General features: G+C 40.2%; 2 protein-coding genes across 3 annotated transcripts in view; one reads left to right on the forward strand and one right to left on the reverse strand.

The window, feature by feature from the left end:
* Positions 1–15,759, forward strand: part of LOC144042946 (uncharacterized) — a 152,481-nt gene that overhangs the window by 73,015 nt on the left and 63,707 nt on the right. The window lies entirely within an intron of this gene.
* The window catches only part of kirrel1b (kirre like nephrin family adhesion molecule 1b), a 92,051-nt gene that overhangs the window by 4,033 nt on the left and 72,259 nt on the right, over positions 1–15,759 (reverse strand). The window contains exons 5-14 of one of the 2 annotated variants that reach the window (XM_077556078.1): positions 15,239–15,389; positions 13,158–13,263; positions 12,928–13,076; positions 11,103–11,230; positions 10,261–10,387; positions 8,049–8,149; positions 4,603–4,819; positions 3,151–3,258; positions 1,839–1,966; positions 511–585 (exon numbers count right to left, since the gene is read on the reverse strand). In XM_077556078.1, the coding sequence (XP_077412204.1) occupies positions 511–585; positions 1,839–1,966; positions 3,151–3,258; positions 4,603–4,819; positions 8,049–8,149; positions 10,261–10,387; positions 11,103–11,230; positions 12,928–13,076; positions 13,158–13,263; positions 15,239–15,389 (1,290 nt within the window). Of the gene's footprint in view, positions 1–510; positions 622–1,838; positions 1,967–3,150; positions 3,259–4,602; positions 4,820–8,048; positions 8,150–10,260; positions 10,388–11,102; positions 11,231–12,927; positions 13,077–13,157; positions 13,264–15,238; positions 15,390–15,759 lie in introns of both variants that reach the window. The other variant, XM_077556077.1, reaches the window with a different exon arrangement.

Genomic DNA, 15,759 nt, shown 5'->3' on the forward strand with positions numbered 1-15,759 from the left:
CCTAATTATATTTCATAGCCCTAAAATAAAACCTTAACCTTGATTTGAAACTCCAATCATTGTTTGAAGCCCTAACTCAAGCTTGAAACCATGATTTAAAATCCTAATTGAAACCTTCACCCTGGTTTGAAACTTTAATCTAAACCCTTAAATTAAACCCTAACCCTTGAAACCCTAATTCGGAAATGTAACCCCCGTTTAAAACCTTAAACTTCACTTGAAACCCTAAACCCAGTTTGAAACGCTCAGCCTAAATTGAAACCCTAATCCATATTGAAACCCTAACTCCAGTTTAAAACCTTCATTTCAAATCCTAAACGTAGTTTGACAAGTTTGTTTGAATCCCTCATTTGCAATCCTAACCTGAGTTTAACATCCTAACTTCAAACAAACCCCAGGCCTTGAAAGGCTAACTCTTAGTTTGTACCCCTAAACCCGATTTCTAAGACTCACTCGAAACCCTAACCCTCGTTTGAAGCTCTAATTTGAACCCCCCACCGCAGGTGTTACCTTGAGCTCGTAGTCGTCGCGCGTGTCGCTCTCGCTGCGCACGTCCTGCTTGAGGTCCATGTCGTCTTTGAAGGGCTGAGTGGAGGGAGAGAGGGAGACAGAGGGCAGAAACTAAACCGTCAAAGGACAAAACGCACAGACGGAGGGAGAGGAGGAGGGACGGACGTCGAGAAAGGAGGAAGACAGGGAGGAGAACAGAGTTGCAACTTTTATTCATTGAGCTCATTCAATTCTTGCTTGATTTACTGATGAAGAATTTGATCAAATGCAATTAGTTAAGCAAATAAGGGTGAGTACCGATACCAGGTATCGTCATCAGGCCGATACCTGGCCTTATTTCAAGGTATTGGCGCCACGTTTTATGATCAGGAACTAGAAATTAGAAGAATAGAAAATTGTCATTCATTTCGGGCAATTTTAAGGAAAAAAAATGCTACAATGGGATATAGAGGTCTTTCTCGAAAATTGGTTTTGGGGGGGATTTATTTATTTTTTGTATCAAAGGTATTGGTCTAAAAAAAATGTGGTATCAAACATCACAATATTTCTTTATCGTATTATTATTTCATTACAAAAAAAATAAAATAAATAAGAATTTGTTATAATTTTTACATTTACACACATTGTGGCTCAAAAGTATCGGTCTAAATGGTATCGAACATCCCAATATTTTACATAATGAATTCTTTATTCTATTATTATTTAATTACAAATAATAACAAAAATAAGATTTTATTATTAAAAATAAATTTTAACTGATTTATTGTAAATACTACAAGTATTCTTTAAATATTTAACAATTTTGTATTTATGGTATTTTAATGATGTAATTGAGTAACATTATTGTTGATTGTATGTAATACAAAATAGTAGTAAAATAAACAATTTATCTAGCATTTTCTAAAATACCATTAAATAATTGACTAATGAATTGGGATGAAATTACAAATAACATAAGAGGAGTACATTGTTTATTACTAACAAATGATTTTACACATTTGACATGTACGTATTTCATTTAATTCCAATTAATTATACGTAAATCAATCATTTATAATTTAAAAATGTTTGACTAAAACTATTTTACACATTTACATGGATTGTTGAAATAATTATAAATTATAAAATAATTAACAAAAAAAAACCATTTATTTTAGTTTATGATTGGTAAAATGTATTTCCATTTTTCCTACTACATCTACAAACGAGCAGGCCCATCTGTCTGTTTAAAAAAAATCCATTTGACCAAAAAAAAAAAAAGCCCAAAGTTTGCCCAGGTGTGGCGTAGTGGTTTTCTTGCCGATCCGTCAAGGTGCGGGCGTACTCACCGAGTACATGGCCTTGACCATGCGCGTGGCAGTGGAGACGGTGGCCGCTTCCTCCTCCAGGCTGTGCGTCTCCTTGTTGACCGTCTCCACTTTGATGTCGGCTTTGCCCAGCGTCACACCTCGACGACCTGCAAGAACGTTTGCAGGGTCACAACGCCACCACTTCAAGATCCACTTGAAGGTTCGCCAAGTCCAGAGTTGGGAGCCAAAATGCTATCAGTGATTTGAATGATCCTTTAAAACCTGACACATTTAGGGTTAAGGTTCAAAACTAGGGTTTGGGTTTCAACAACCCCCAATTAGAAACCTTAACTTTAATTGATACTGGCTTAAAACCCAAATGATCAAGTAAACATTTAATTTCAACCCCTCAATGTACTTTTAAATACTGGCTGCCTTAACCCTAGTTTGAAATCCTAACCAAATTCAAACGCTAACTAGACTGTCCAATTTAAAACCCTAATTTGACACCTTAAATGGAAACCCTGACTTGACACACTCAATTGAAACCCTCAACCCATTTCATTTGAAACTTTATTTTTCCAGCATAGTTTGAAACCCCAATTTCAGACCTTAATTTGAAACCCGAGCGTGAAACCCTTAGTTGCCGTCCTAATTGGAAACCTTCCTTGACATATTCACTTGAAACCCTAACTTGACACCCTCATTTAAAACTTTATTTTCCCCCCTTAGTTTGAAACCTCAATCTTACACTTTTATTTGAAACCCTGATGAGTTTGAAACCCTAACGTTGAACCTTAATTTGAAACTCCAACATGACACCTTAATTTGAAACCCTAACTTGATGCCCTAATTTGAAATGCTGATGAATATTATTTATTATTATTTTTCACACATTTCTCACTCTTTCAATTTCAAACTCTTCAATTCATTCAGGACAACCAGTATTTTTCACATTCTCAAAATTTCCACAATTTTTACAAATGGATGCATTTAAAAAAAATGTGCATTCATCAATTAAAGTTTTTCTTCAATTTTAATTAATTGCACAGCATTGTGGCATCCACACACAATTTTTGCAGAAATTGCATTCTTCGGTTGGATTTGACATTATGTGTATAACAGGCAGAAAATTCCTTATTTCCTTGAAATAATGAATCTCACCATGTCTTCTGCTGCTTTCTTTATCGGGCATATCAACGATTATTTGAAGAATACTGAGAGGTTGACGCGTGGGCGTTTGGAGGCTGTTTGCCACGTTTGTATGAATATTCATGAGTCTCATTTGAATAGAGCGCTAAAGCGGACGGCATATGTCGCCGAGGCTGAGTGACGGATACGAGAAACTCACTGCTTTTGCGTTGGCGGTAGAGGAAGAAGGCGAGAGCCAGCAGCAGCATGAGCAGCAGGATGCACGAGCCCACCGTACCCCCGGCGATGATGCCCACCGGGACGATGTCTGGAAAGCGCACGGAAAGCAACAAGACATCCGAGATTGCACTAAGGTCATACCATGGGTCAAAATACAACAGATCCTGCCTTAAGGTAACATAGGTCAACCCAAAAACCGAAACGGAAAAATAGAAATTCAACAGATGTTGCACTAATGAAGAACAGAAATCCAAATAGGTTTTTCATTACGATAATACCCCGGAACCCCTAAAAACGATTTTTAAATCCAGTAGTCGTTTGTAGTAACGTGATACCATGGGTCAACCCAAAAAAAAGAACACACAGTGATTAATTTAAATTAAACATAGACTTATAAGAGTTTTTTTTCCACTAAGGGGAAACATGAACAAATTAAATAGAGCTGTCAAAATTAATCGGCCAGTAATCGATTATCAAATTAGTCGACAACTATTTTAATAATCAAGTAATCGTTTGGAGTCATTTTTTAAATTTAAAATGGGTCTACCTAAACCAATTAACTAGAGATGTCAAAATTAATCTATTAATCGACAAGTAATCAATTATCAAATTAATCCATAACTATTTTCATGATCAATAATCGTTTGGAGCCTCTTTTTTTTTAAATTTAAAATGGTCCATATCCTCTGATTTCAGCATATCAACAGTAAATGTTCACTGATTTCTGCAGTCCTTCACGAAAGAAGACTGATTATCTTCCGTGTTTAATTCACTCCCAGCCATTTTCACTGAAGCAACCCCCTTCGCTCCCGGCTGTTTTACTGGATTTTGACTGATTTTGCAAGGCCCACAGAATATTGTGTTCTATTGCTATAAAAACATGGAGCCTATCAAAAGAAAGATTAGAGTATTTTTTAAGTTTCATCATTATTCACAAATCGGTGTAAAACAGTGGGGAAAAGAGCCTTTTTGCAACATGGCCCTGGCTGATCTCTTATACTCTGCTGCCACCTGCTGTAATAACACTATTGCTTTAAGTGACCTCTTAAGGTCAGAGGCTGCATCAAGGCCTTCTGTATGCTCTAGCATAGAAAAACATAAAAAATGTATATATTCGTTTTTAGGACCAAGACTTAAAGAAGATCGTTTTTATATGTTTTGCAAACATCTGTTTTTGATTCGTAAAACAATGACCGAACCGGTAAAATAGTACAACATGAATCCCCTTTTTGAATCACTATATGAAGTACAGTAAACAGGGAAAAAAATGTTTTTTTTAATACATTTTAATGCTAAATTAAAATTAATCTGATTAATCGATTGAATAACGAATCATTTCCAAAAATATTCGATACTGACAGCACTAAAATTAACATCAACCTAAACAAAACAAATAAATAAATCAAAACAAAATTGCCTTTTGTTTCCATACCGGTCTCCTCCAAGGTGATGATCATGGTGCGAGGCCCGAAAGAGTTCCACGCGGTGCAGTTGTATGGCGAGTGGAAGTCCGACTCCATGACGTTGTTGATGGTCAGCGTGGACAGCACAGCCCCGCCCTGTGACGGCGGCTTGCTCTGCTCTACCGTGTAGCGCTCCATTAGCGTCCCTTTCTCCTTCTCCCACACGTTCTCCTTCCACGCCCACACCTACAACACACACACACACACACACACACGTCGTTGAAGGTTTATGTACCTTGTCGACTCGCCATTAGGGATGTGGAAAAAGATAAGAGGCAGATTCGCGGCAAGGTGCCATTAAAATTGACTATGGCGTACTGGCTTGCCTTGAAAAACGGATATCATTTCAGATTCTCAAAATGCGCACGTTGTAAATGAGTAATGCATTCAAATGGGGGTGAATCGGATCACATTGTAGTGAATCACAATGTAATCTGAATGAATCACATCACATCATAATTGATGTTAATCATATGGTATCACATTATCACATCGGCGTTGGAGTGAATCATACCGTATAGCGTTGCAATTAGAGTGAAGTGCATAATCGGAAGAGTTTTTTTTGGAAGGAGGAAAATTGGAAGGAGTCATTGTAATCAAAGTGAATCGCATTGTTATTGGAGCCTATCCTATCGTAAACAGAGAGAATCGCATTCTAGTTGGAGTGAATCATGATATCACATCGGAATTGGACTGAATCATAAGGAATGGCATCATAACATGTTCCATCTCATCGTAATTCAATCCAATCGTACTGTAATTGGAACAAATCCGAGCGTTGCTGGAGTGCATCAGTTTGTACAGTAATAGCAGTAAATCGTTTAGTATTGCACCAAAATTGAAGTAAGTTGAATTGTATTTGGGCTTTTTGCAACAGAATCAACATGAATTGTATTGTAATCGGAATGAATTTTACGCATCTCATCATAACTGGAGGGACATCACAAATAGTTAATGTCACATGATTGTAAATGAAGTGAATCGGATTTTATTACATTATAAACAGAGTCAATCACATTGCAATCGGTGTATCTTTCAAGAGATACTTTTATTTTGCCATTTTCAGTAGTAAATTTTTGTGTGTGCCTAATTTGATAACATGACTATTATTAGGGATGTCAGGCGATATATATATTCGCATTACTTCAATACAATTAATCACAAATTTTATATCTGTTCTAAATGTACAATTAAATGTGCAATAGCTCAGTGTTCTAGTGGTAGAGTATCCGCCCTGAGACTGGGAGGTTGTGGGTTCAATCCCTGGCTGGGTCATACCAAAGACTCAAGCATTAAGGGTTGGAATTGGGAGGTTAGATCACCAAATGATTCCCGAGCGCGGCCGCTGCTGCTGCTCACCGCTCCCTCATTGGATGGGTCAAATGTGGAGAATGAATTTTGCCTCACTTAGGTGGGTGTGACAATTAGTGAATCTTAATCTTAACAATACACATTTTTATACTTTTAAGATACAAGTGGGAATTTTTTTTAAACTAATAGAAATATGGCTGCATCTTTGAGTCATAGATACAGTCATTTCATAATTCATAAAATTGAGTTAAAATTAAAAAGATGTACTGTACTGTAAAAAACGAGTATGTTATTGATTTGTGTTGATGTCATTTTTCTGCCACTAGATGGCATAATTGTATTTTTAAGACATTGGTGACATCTCAGTGCGTTGTTCTTTTCATATTAAGAGCTATCTAATCTTTAACAAAGTAAGTTGTGAAACTCCTTTTTCAAATTGTAAAATACAACTTGACCTCAGTCTCCACAAATATATGCATTATTATTACATTTATTACCGCAAAATTTTGACGTGGACGCGTCTGCTGCGTTGCGACTGGAATTCCCCCATTACAGGCTTTCCCAGTAAGGGGCGGGGCGGTCATTAATCAAGCGTTACATTTTTTTAGTTTCCTTTCTTTTCTTTGGTCCTTCCTCGGGTCTCCTGACGGCCTCACGGCCATGGCTGGGTTCTGAAGTGTTCGGTTTAGGTGAACGGTATGGGATTTTTTAATAGGTTTTAGGTGAACTAATGAATACACACTCACACACACGCACATGCACATACACATTCTCACCCACATACAAAATAAAAAATACATTTAAAAAAAAGAGAGAGCAATGATGACATGTCAAATCGGTAAAATTACCGAATGAACAATACCGAGCTCTCCAGAAAAAAAAAAAAAAAAGTAAATAAAATAAATAATAATAATAATTTTAAAAAATTGTGACGTTAAAGGAATTTAACTCAAAGTTAATTTTGACACCCCTATTTATTATGTAGACTTACATACCTTTATTAATGCATTTTGCCACTTTCTGTTGACTGAACATCACGTGATCAGGTTTAACCAATCACGGGTCAGCTTGCGACCCTCACATGACCAAACCCAGAAAACAGGTGATCATTTTAGAAACCAGATCAGCACAGTTTGAGGGTCCACCAGGGGAAACAATGCATTCTGCGCAAGCTCCTGCTACCTTTTTTTCTATCGAAAATGTCAAAATAATGCATGGCAGCAAGTGAATACGTTTCGAAGCGAGTCATATCGTAAGTGGATTATATCGCATCGTATCGTGAGGTTGAAAAGACTCTAATAACGACTTCCACATCATTCGCCCAATGTTCGACGTGAAGGCAGGCCTGTCATATTGATAGGTGGCAAAAGTAGACACGTCCAGAAAAAGGCTGGTCACCCCTCAGTGCCTTAGAACTCAAAACGGCTCAAATCTAACTGAAATGTGATTAGCCACGCCTTACATTGCTTCCGCCGCATAAATTCCTGCAGATCTTCCCTCTTTATGGAGAATAATGTGCACGCAGACGGATTTATTTAGGAATATCTAGCGGCGCGCGCACACACATGGCTCACGCTCCATTTTTTTTATAAGTCCTTGTGTCTGTGCATTAAGCCGCGACTACAATGTCGTATCACATTATACGCTGGCAGCTCCCCGTCCGGGCGGCGGGGGCTCCCAAGCTTCCTAAAAGCTCTGATTTCTGTCATGTCGGCGCAGCAAAAATTGGATAATTGCTGCTGAGAGGAGCAGCTGAAACACTTTTTTTTTTTAAAGGGGGTTGGGGGGGGGGGGTTGGTTATCACGCGCGCAAGCTTTGAAATGATCCATCACTTTGTGCTAGAGTGCCGTTCCATCAAGTATGCTTTGAAGAGAAAAAAATAGGGTTAACACGTTTCTTTAAAGAATTCAACTCGCGCTGCATTCAAGAGGTTGCGAACGCCACACTAAAAAAACAACAAAAAAAAACACTTGATGCACAACAAATTGAGCCGGCATGAAAAAGAGCGGTCGACTGTGTTTGTGCTGGTAATCTGTGCCCATTACTTTTCCTGTGGTTAAAAAGACATCAATGAGAGTCGGATTCTGTTCCGAATGGACTTACAATCTTGTCCGGCGGGGGAGTGCTGGCGATGTAGCACTTAATCTCGCCTCGCTCACCCCGGACGGCGTACTGGACCGGATCACTGGAGATTATGGGCGGGCCTGAACACAAGTGGGTCAAAAGTTGGTAGTCTGTGACAGCTGGTCAAGAAAAATATGTAGGCAGTATGGTGGTAATTTACGGTGGTACGAGTGACTCGACTTTTGAGATTCTCCCAAACTTTTATTTGGGTGTTTTTATGCTTTGACTCAATCAAGTTTACTGTCAAACTAACTATAATAAACAAAGATAATAACACATTGTGTACAGCTATCTTAATGCTAACACATAATAGGAAACGCCATAGACAGGCTAACAAACCAACGTCATTCTGAGTTGCAGCAACACATGTAGACAGACAATATAACATTACTCAGATTTGATATCCTCTGGGGGGGAAATATAGAACTGTCAAACCATTACATTTTGTAATCAGATTAATCGCTTAAATAAAAAGGCTTTTTAATCAACATTTTTTGCCCGCCAAATTTAAAGGGCACCTGTTTGTTACGTGTTAATTCTTTCGACATTTAATGTTATGAGGACGTCTTCAACATTTTTTGATCCACTGCCCACTCACTCGCATCCTCCTATTTTCTAATCAGTTAATTACTTGCATAATTTAAAATGGGAAAAAAATAGTCTGACATGAACAAATATTCTGAATGTCATATGCAAACATTTATTACATGCCTTACTTTAATGCATGTAGTTATATTTATTGTTCAAACACACGCACTACCTTTAAAGTAACCATCCGCTGTCAGCTAAAGGATCATTGGCAATCAAAATTAATAGTGTGATTAATCTGCATCAATAAAATATATATTTTTTGTGATTAATCAATGAGATAACGCTTTAACTTTGACCACACACCAAAAAAAACCTAATATTACTGCAATTTACTGAGTAGTTGTGACCGTCTTAGTTTATAGTTGTATGCAGAGCCGTTGATAGAGAGAGTTTGGCCAACTCATATCGACGCCATGTTTTTACCGTATCTCTGGTTAACTGCTGGTCACATGACATATGGATGCCATGTTGTTACCCTGCTGAAACCGAGTAGGGCAAACTCTATTAACGGCTCTGGTTGTATATATATTATATTGCCCCCTGATGGCCAAAAAGTGAATTTTTTTTACACTTTGATTATGCTATTATATTACAACATTTAAGTGGATTTTTTAAATTTAATTTATTTTATTTATTTTGTGTGTTGTTGCTAACAGATTAATGACATTTGTACTTTACAACACTTTGAATGACATACGTAGCGCAATCATGATTCATTATTACTGAGAGATTCCAGCAAGGAGAGGACTAAAAAGCCAGTATCTGTATGATGATTTGAGTAATAAAAATAAAAAAAGTGTCAAGTATTAAGTGGGAGGTCTGAGCAGTCGTCACCGTACAAGCGACAAAGAAAAAAAAACTGCAATACTTTCGCCACATTCAAGTACTGCTGGTTGCCCGCCTCGTCTTTCATCAACAAGCGCGGGATTTCCTGGTTGTCCATGCGACGTCAGGGACCGGTCATGCTGCTCTTATGCTTGAAGGATTTGGATCTTGTTGGTGAATTTGGATGATCAGATGTTCTTTTCTTGGCTTTCTTTTTCTGCGCCGTAAGACTAATCGTTTGTGGCGGCCGTGGCTCAGGGTGTAGAAATGGTCCTTCAGTAACCAGAAGGTGGGCCGTTCGATCCCCGCTCCCCCCCCACCCCCCACCCCCCAAGTCATGTGTCGTCGTGTCCTTGGGCAAGGCACTTCACACACATTGTCTCCAGTGCTACTCACGCTGGTGTATGGAAGGTGTGGTGGTGGTTGGAGGGGCCGTAGGCGCACACTGGCAGCCACGCTTCCGTCATCTTGCCCCAGGGCAGCTGTGGCGACTTAAGTAGCTTACCGCCACCATAGTGTGGACGTGTGAGTGCATGAATAATGAATCCATTCCATTGTGAAGCGTCTTTGATCTTTATACATCCGATGCATGATTATTATTTGTATTTTTTCAATATGAGTGTTTTGAGTTAGACTTGAATTTTGTCATTTTAATTTGATGGGCAGATAAGGTCGGTGGGGTCATTGAGGTCAGACCGGCCGACCGGTAAATGGGTATGATGGAAAAAGAAAAGTAAGTTGGTCGAGATCCATGGATTGGTAGGTAGCGACTCACCGTTGACCGTGAGCGTCACTTCGGTCTCACCCACGCCGATACGGGGCACGATGGCCTTACACACGTACTGGCCGGCGTCCGCCTGGTTCACCGACTTCAAGTACAGCTGGTTGTTGTTACTAAGCACCTGCACGCACATTGACACGGACACACAAAGATAGACGTAGACTAGAGTAAACAGCGGAGTCTGCTTGGGAGGTGTCGAGCTGAGCCAGACAGGGCGAGCCAGCGAACGAGAGCGGCATATTTAATTCATAAAACATGTTGATTTACTCAGCAGGCTCCATTAGCTTTTTCTCCTGGAGCTTTCTCTTAAACTGTTGGGCATGAATTAAAGATTTAAGACACGGAGAGTCTTTCTACAAAGTGTCTACTTTACAACTAAGCAAACATTTATGAAGTCTGGCTTCTTCTTCTTCAACACCGATCGAAGGCATTCTGGAGAATTTCCCAGCGACATGGGTTTATCCTCTGTGCTGTTGTCCAACTGTTTACAGTGTCCCAGTTTTATTGTATAGAGTAAAGTTTGGATTTAGAGCAATGTGTCTCCACATTGTGCCAGAACTTGCCGGACAGCGATGAGCTCTACTGGGAGAGATGCAGCGTCATAAAGAGAACAAAGAAGAGGCAGAGAAAGTCACCAACTAAACTCCAATAACACTGTAAATAGGTAGTTAGGTAGACAGGCTGGGTGGCAAGTAAATGGCCAGGTATGTAGTCAGAAATCTGCCATTTATGAAAAATGAGGAAGCTACAAAAATTGGTAAGAAATCAAGATGGCAAATTGGTTGGTGAAGTATGTAGGTCAGGACAGACGTTAACTTAGAGATACTTGGTCTCACCATGTTGGAGCCCTTTTTGGTCCAGGTGAGTGTGAGCGGCGGGTTTCCAGACCACTTGCAGTTCAGGGTGACGTCCGAGTTTACATCCACTGCAATGGGCCGGGGTTCGACCACCAGGATGGGTCCGACTGAAACAAAGAGAAATCAGATACCTTAGCAGATTGGTTAGGTGGCTCGCCACTCTTTCAGGGAAAGAAGATTAAGCTGCTAGAAACTAGAAAACAAATTCATACAATTCAAAGACCACATATTTGGTACTTACAATAATGGATGTAACAATAACTGCAAACACGCAATATCGCAATAGTAAAGTAGCCACGATGGCGTCGTCATCTTGTCACAACATTTCAAGCAGCAATTTTGTTAAAAAGGCAAGGTTGGATTCCATTTCTGTAGTTGTAGCACCCTCTGGTGGTTAGTTTATTAGTGCAGTTTAATTTTAATTATGAATGTTTTGGCCTCTGCAGCAATTAAAACTCCCATAAATCAGTCATGCCAGCAAATATTTTTTAACATCTGACAAAAATAACTAGTCCTCCAACAAAAACGACCATGTTGGTTGTTTTACCATACACCAAAATACGACCAAGTGTTACGTATTGTAGTTTAGCAACCTCTAAAACCTAGACCAAAAAAATAGAAAAGTGAGACTCAAACCCGGGTCGTCTGGTCGGAAGACAAACGTTTATCTTACTGAGCAAACAGGCCGGTAATAATCTTAGTGTTCTATTTTTGTGTTGACATGTATGTCAATTCGCCGTCATGGACTAATTTTTGGGGTTAACATAAGGCTTTCAGTGAGGTTGTACAGTACACATGATGTCTTTACATTGTAAAGGATCTGACAGTAACGGTTGAGATTAGCAAAAAGCTCAGTGAGGTTGTAGTTACAAATGTAGCCAACACTGAAACAATCACTGGCCAAATAGCTCAGTTAGATCAGACGGACCGGGTTCGAGTCTCACCTTAGTATTTTTTGGCTATTTAACATGACCGCTAGAGGTCGCTAAAGTAAAATACGTAACACTTGGTCGTAATTTGGCACCTTTTCAAAACGATCTGTCTTGTCAAAAAACATGACTTTTCACCCGCTTCAGATGAACACAGCATTGTGAACTACATAGACCATGATACATTGTGCCACTGAGCCAATAGGAGCACATGACAATGACATGTGACATGACATGGCCAAGTCTATTTTCTATGTCACTGTTGTTATTATATGTACAATTACACAATATTGTGCTTTTTTTTCCCAATATGAGTTTTTTTTTTTTTTAAAGGGGAAGTCAACCTTAAACATTTCTTGACAATAATTTGTCATATGTGACTTCACTAGTCTAACATGACATTCTTATTAATATTACATTTGTGGAACATGAGTTTTGAAGCAAAATCCACCCGTTTTTATCCATCTTAAAGGGCGGCCATTTTGCCACTTGCTGTCGACTGAAGATGACATCACAGGAAATGACCAATCACAGATCACCTGTTTTTTTAAGATGAGCTGTGATTGATTGTTACCTAAGACCTGAGCAACTATGATGTAATTTTGCTGCTTAACTCATATTACACTAACGCAATATTAACCAAAATACCATACATCGACTAGAGAGGCTGCACAGAACATATTATTATCAATAATTTTTTGGGGGGGTTGACAATATCGTTGAGTTTTACAAAGCATTGTGATCTTTTTTTTATTTTAATTTATTTTAAATATCGCCAACCACCACACAATATCGTGATAATTATCGTATTGTGAGGTTCATATCGTGATATTTATCATATCATGACATTTGGATATCGTTACATCCCAACTTACAATGTACATCCACTAGTATGCTGACGTTTGTGCTGCCCACCGCGTTGAACACCTGACAGGACACAGGTTCGGTGAAGAAGGAGTGGTCAGCTGTGGTGGCAAACACACTCTCTCTGGCGCCCTCTAGCAACACGCCGCCCTTCGCCCACCTGCAGGAGACACAGTACATGTCATGCTTTGTCAGTCTACTCTACATAGTACAGCAGAGGCCCCATTCTAGTTTTCCGGACCTGAAGCCCATGATGGGCGGGTTGGCGGTGGCCTGACAGGTGAAAGTGACCCTCTCGCCCTCCAGGACTGAGCGAGGCTCAATGGACAACGTCACTGTTGGCGGATCTGGAGACAGCAATATAGACAAGATTTCATAGTAGGAAGCAGTATTGGTGCCAACAACCAACAACAAACACTGTAATGTGTTTATTTGACAGAAACAACTAAACTCATTAATATTGTAGTTTATAAAACAACTGTAATTTTATAAAACATCCAGTAACTGTAAACAGTCTAGGCCTGTGGTTCTTAACCTGGGTTTGACTGAACCTCAGGGGATCGGTCAGTCAATCTCAGGGGTTCGGCGGAGGTCAAGTCACACACCCGACTGATTTGTGATGATTCGTCCCGCTTGGCCATCAACTGGCTGCAGGTGGTCATGCTACATTGCTTAGCCTATCTGTGCTGCACGTAATTTGGTGTGCTCAGTAGTCTTGTAGCTGTCGTGATGGTATGTTGTCGAGCAAAAAAAAAAGAAAGTGGTCGGACGAATATGTGCAATATGATTTCACATGTATAATGAACGTATGGTGTTCCACAGGGTTCAATTCTGGGACTTCTGCTGTTTTCATTATATCTGCTGCCCCTGGCTACCATCTTGAGAAAGGTGAGAAAGGTTTGTTTTTAAGTGCTCTACTGAGTTGAGTGACAGGAGTCAGTGTCCTAACTGCATGGTTTGAGCAATTGTAGTTCAGCACAATTGCAATCTAGCAAAACTAAAGGAACACTTCCCTAAACTGCATGGGAGACGAATTCTGAATTCAAGGTGAAGAGAGCCAGAGTTGATGAAAAGGTTACTTGCCCTGTTGATTTTGTTCAGCAGTAAACCCTATACACCTTTTTTTTTTTTAATTTTATTCAATACAGAAGGATTCGGTGAATGCGCAACCTCCAACAAGAACAACTGGTCTAGGTGAAATAGTTTTTTTTTTTGCTTCAATTCAATGGACATTGCGCTTCTTTTGTCTTGACCACCTGGGGGCAGCATTATACAGATATTCAAATTTCCATGGCGACGTAGCAGCTCCTCAGAAAACGGCAGGACTCCGGCCCTCGAGGACCGAGTTTGCCCACCACTGGTTTAAAGTGTGACTCACCACCCAGACTCTTGCTCCACCACTCACTAATATTTGAAAACGGCGCCCAAAAAGGGCGTTGCCTGAAGCAGTGGTTCTCAACCAGTACCCCTATCCAACCTGTTTTCCAAGTCTCTCTAAACCAGTGGTGTCCAAACTCGGTCCTCGAGGGCCGGTAGTCCTGCAGGTTTTGGATGTCTCCCTTCTCCAACACAGCTGAAGCTCATCAGCAAGCTTTGCATAAGCATGATAACGACCTTGTTGATTGGAACAGGTGCGTTGGAGCAGGGAAACCTCAAAAACCTGCAGGACTACCGGCCCTCGAGGACCGAGTTTGGACACCACTGCTCTAAACCAACACAAGTGTTTCAAACCATCAGCTAATCAGCCAGCTCTATATGAAGCCTGATAACGATCCTCAGCTATGATGACTGTGGGAGACATGGAAAACAGGCTGGATGGGGTAATGGAAGACCGGGTTGAGAAACACTGGCCTGGAGGACCGTTAGGCTTGCAAATAGGGAGAGGGTTGGCTGTGATTGACATTTTTTATGAGATGAACTCTAAGATCTAAACCTTGCTCCACATACACAATATCACTATTTCTCTCAAATATTGTTCACAAACCAGTCTAGTTCTGTTATAGTGACCACTTCTCCTTTGTCGAGATAATCCATCCCTCCAACAGGTGTGCCATATCAAGATGCTGATTTGACACCATGATTAGTGCACAGGTGTGCCTTACATTGGCCACAATAAAAAAAAAAAAGGGGGGGGGTCTGCGTTGTGGAAGAAGTAGAAGAAAGAAAGAAAGAAAGAAAGAAAGAAAGAAAGAAAGAAAGAAAGAAAGAAAGAAAGAAAGAAACATGGCCTAATGGCAGTTCGTCTCTCCAACACTCATAACTAGGGTCACTGATATCTCGGGTGACATTGTGTTATGAAGTGGCAGTTTAATCAGAACCTACGGTGCACGTTGAGCATGACATTGGCTCGCTTGCCCATGGGCACGGCCGGGTTGCTGGCCACGCAGGTGAAGTTGCTGTGGCTGTCCGTGTCCAGCGGTGCGATGGGCAGGTAACTCCTGGTGGTCACCCTCTTCCGGTCTGGAAGCACCTCCTGTCAGGGTGGAAACAGTTACTTATGTTCATTTTGTTTTTCCGGGTCTTATGTTCCGCATAAAATAGCAATAGTGCGATATGCACGGGTGCAAGAAGATGTCAAAACATGTGCATTGGAGTGTGTGAGTCAGTGTTTGCTGCTGCGTGTGCATATGTGAGCCGGTGAGTTTGCGGCGGAGCTCTTAGGCATGATTTCACGTGTGGAGTCGAGTGTATGGGAGTTAGTGAGAGCGAGAGCGAGCGCGTGTGCGCGTGTGTGACTGTGCGTAGGTGGGAGAAAGAGGGCAAAGTGTTCACATAATGCAAATGATGACATTTAAAAGGTTAGGTGCATCCCACTTGTTAACCTGATTATGAAAACATGCATG

This window comes from Vanacampus margaritifer, chromosome 2 (genome assembly GCF_051991255.1).
Source record: "Vanacampus margaritifer isolate UIUO_Vmar chromosome 2, RoL_Vmar_1.0, whole genome shotgun sequence".
In the NCBI taxonomy this organism is placed as follows: domain Eukaryota; kingdom Metazoa; phylum Chordata; class Actinopteri; order Syngnathiformes; family Syngnathidae; genus Vanacampus; species Vanacampus margaritifer.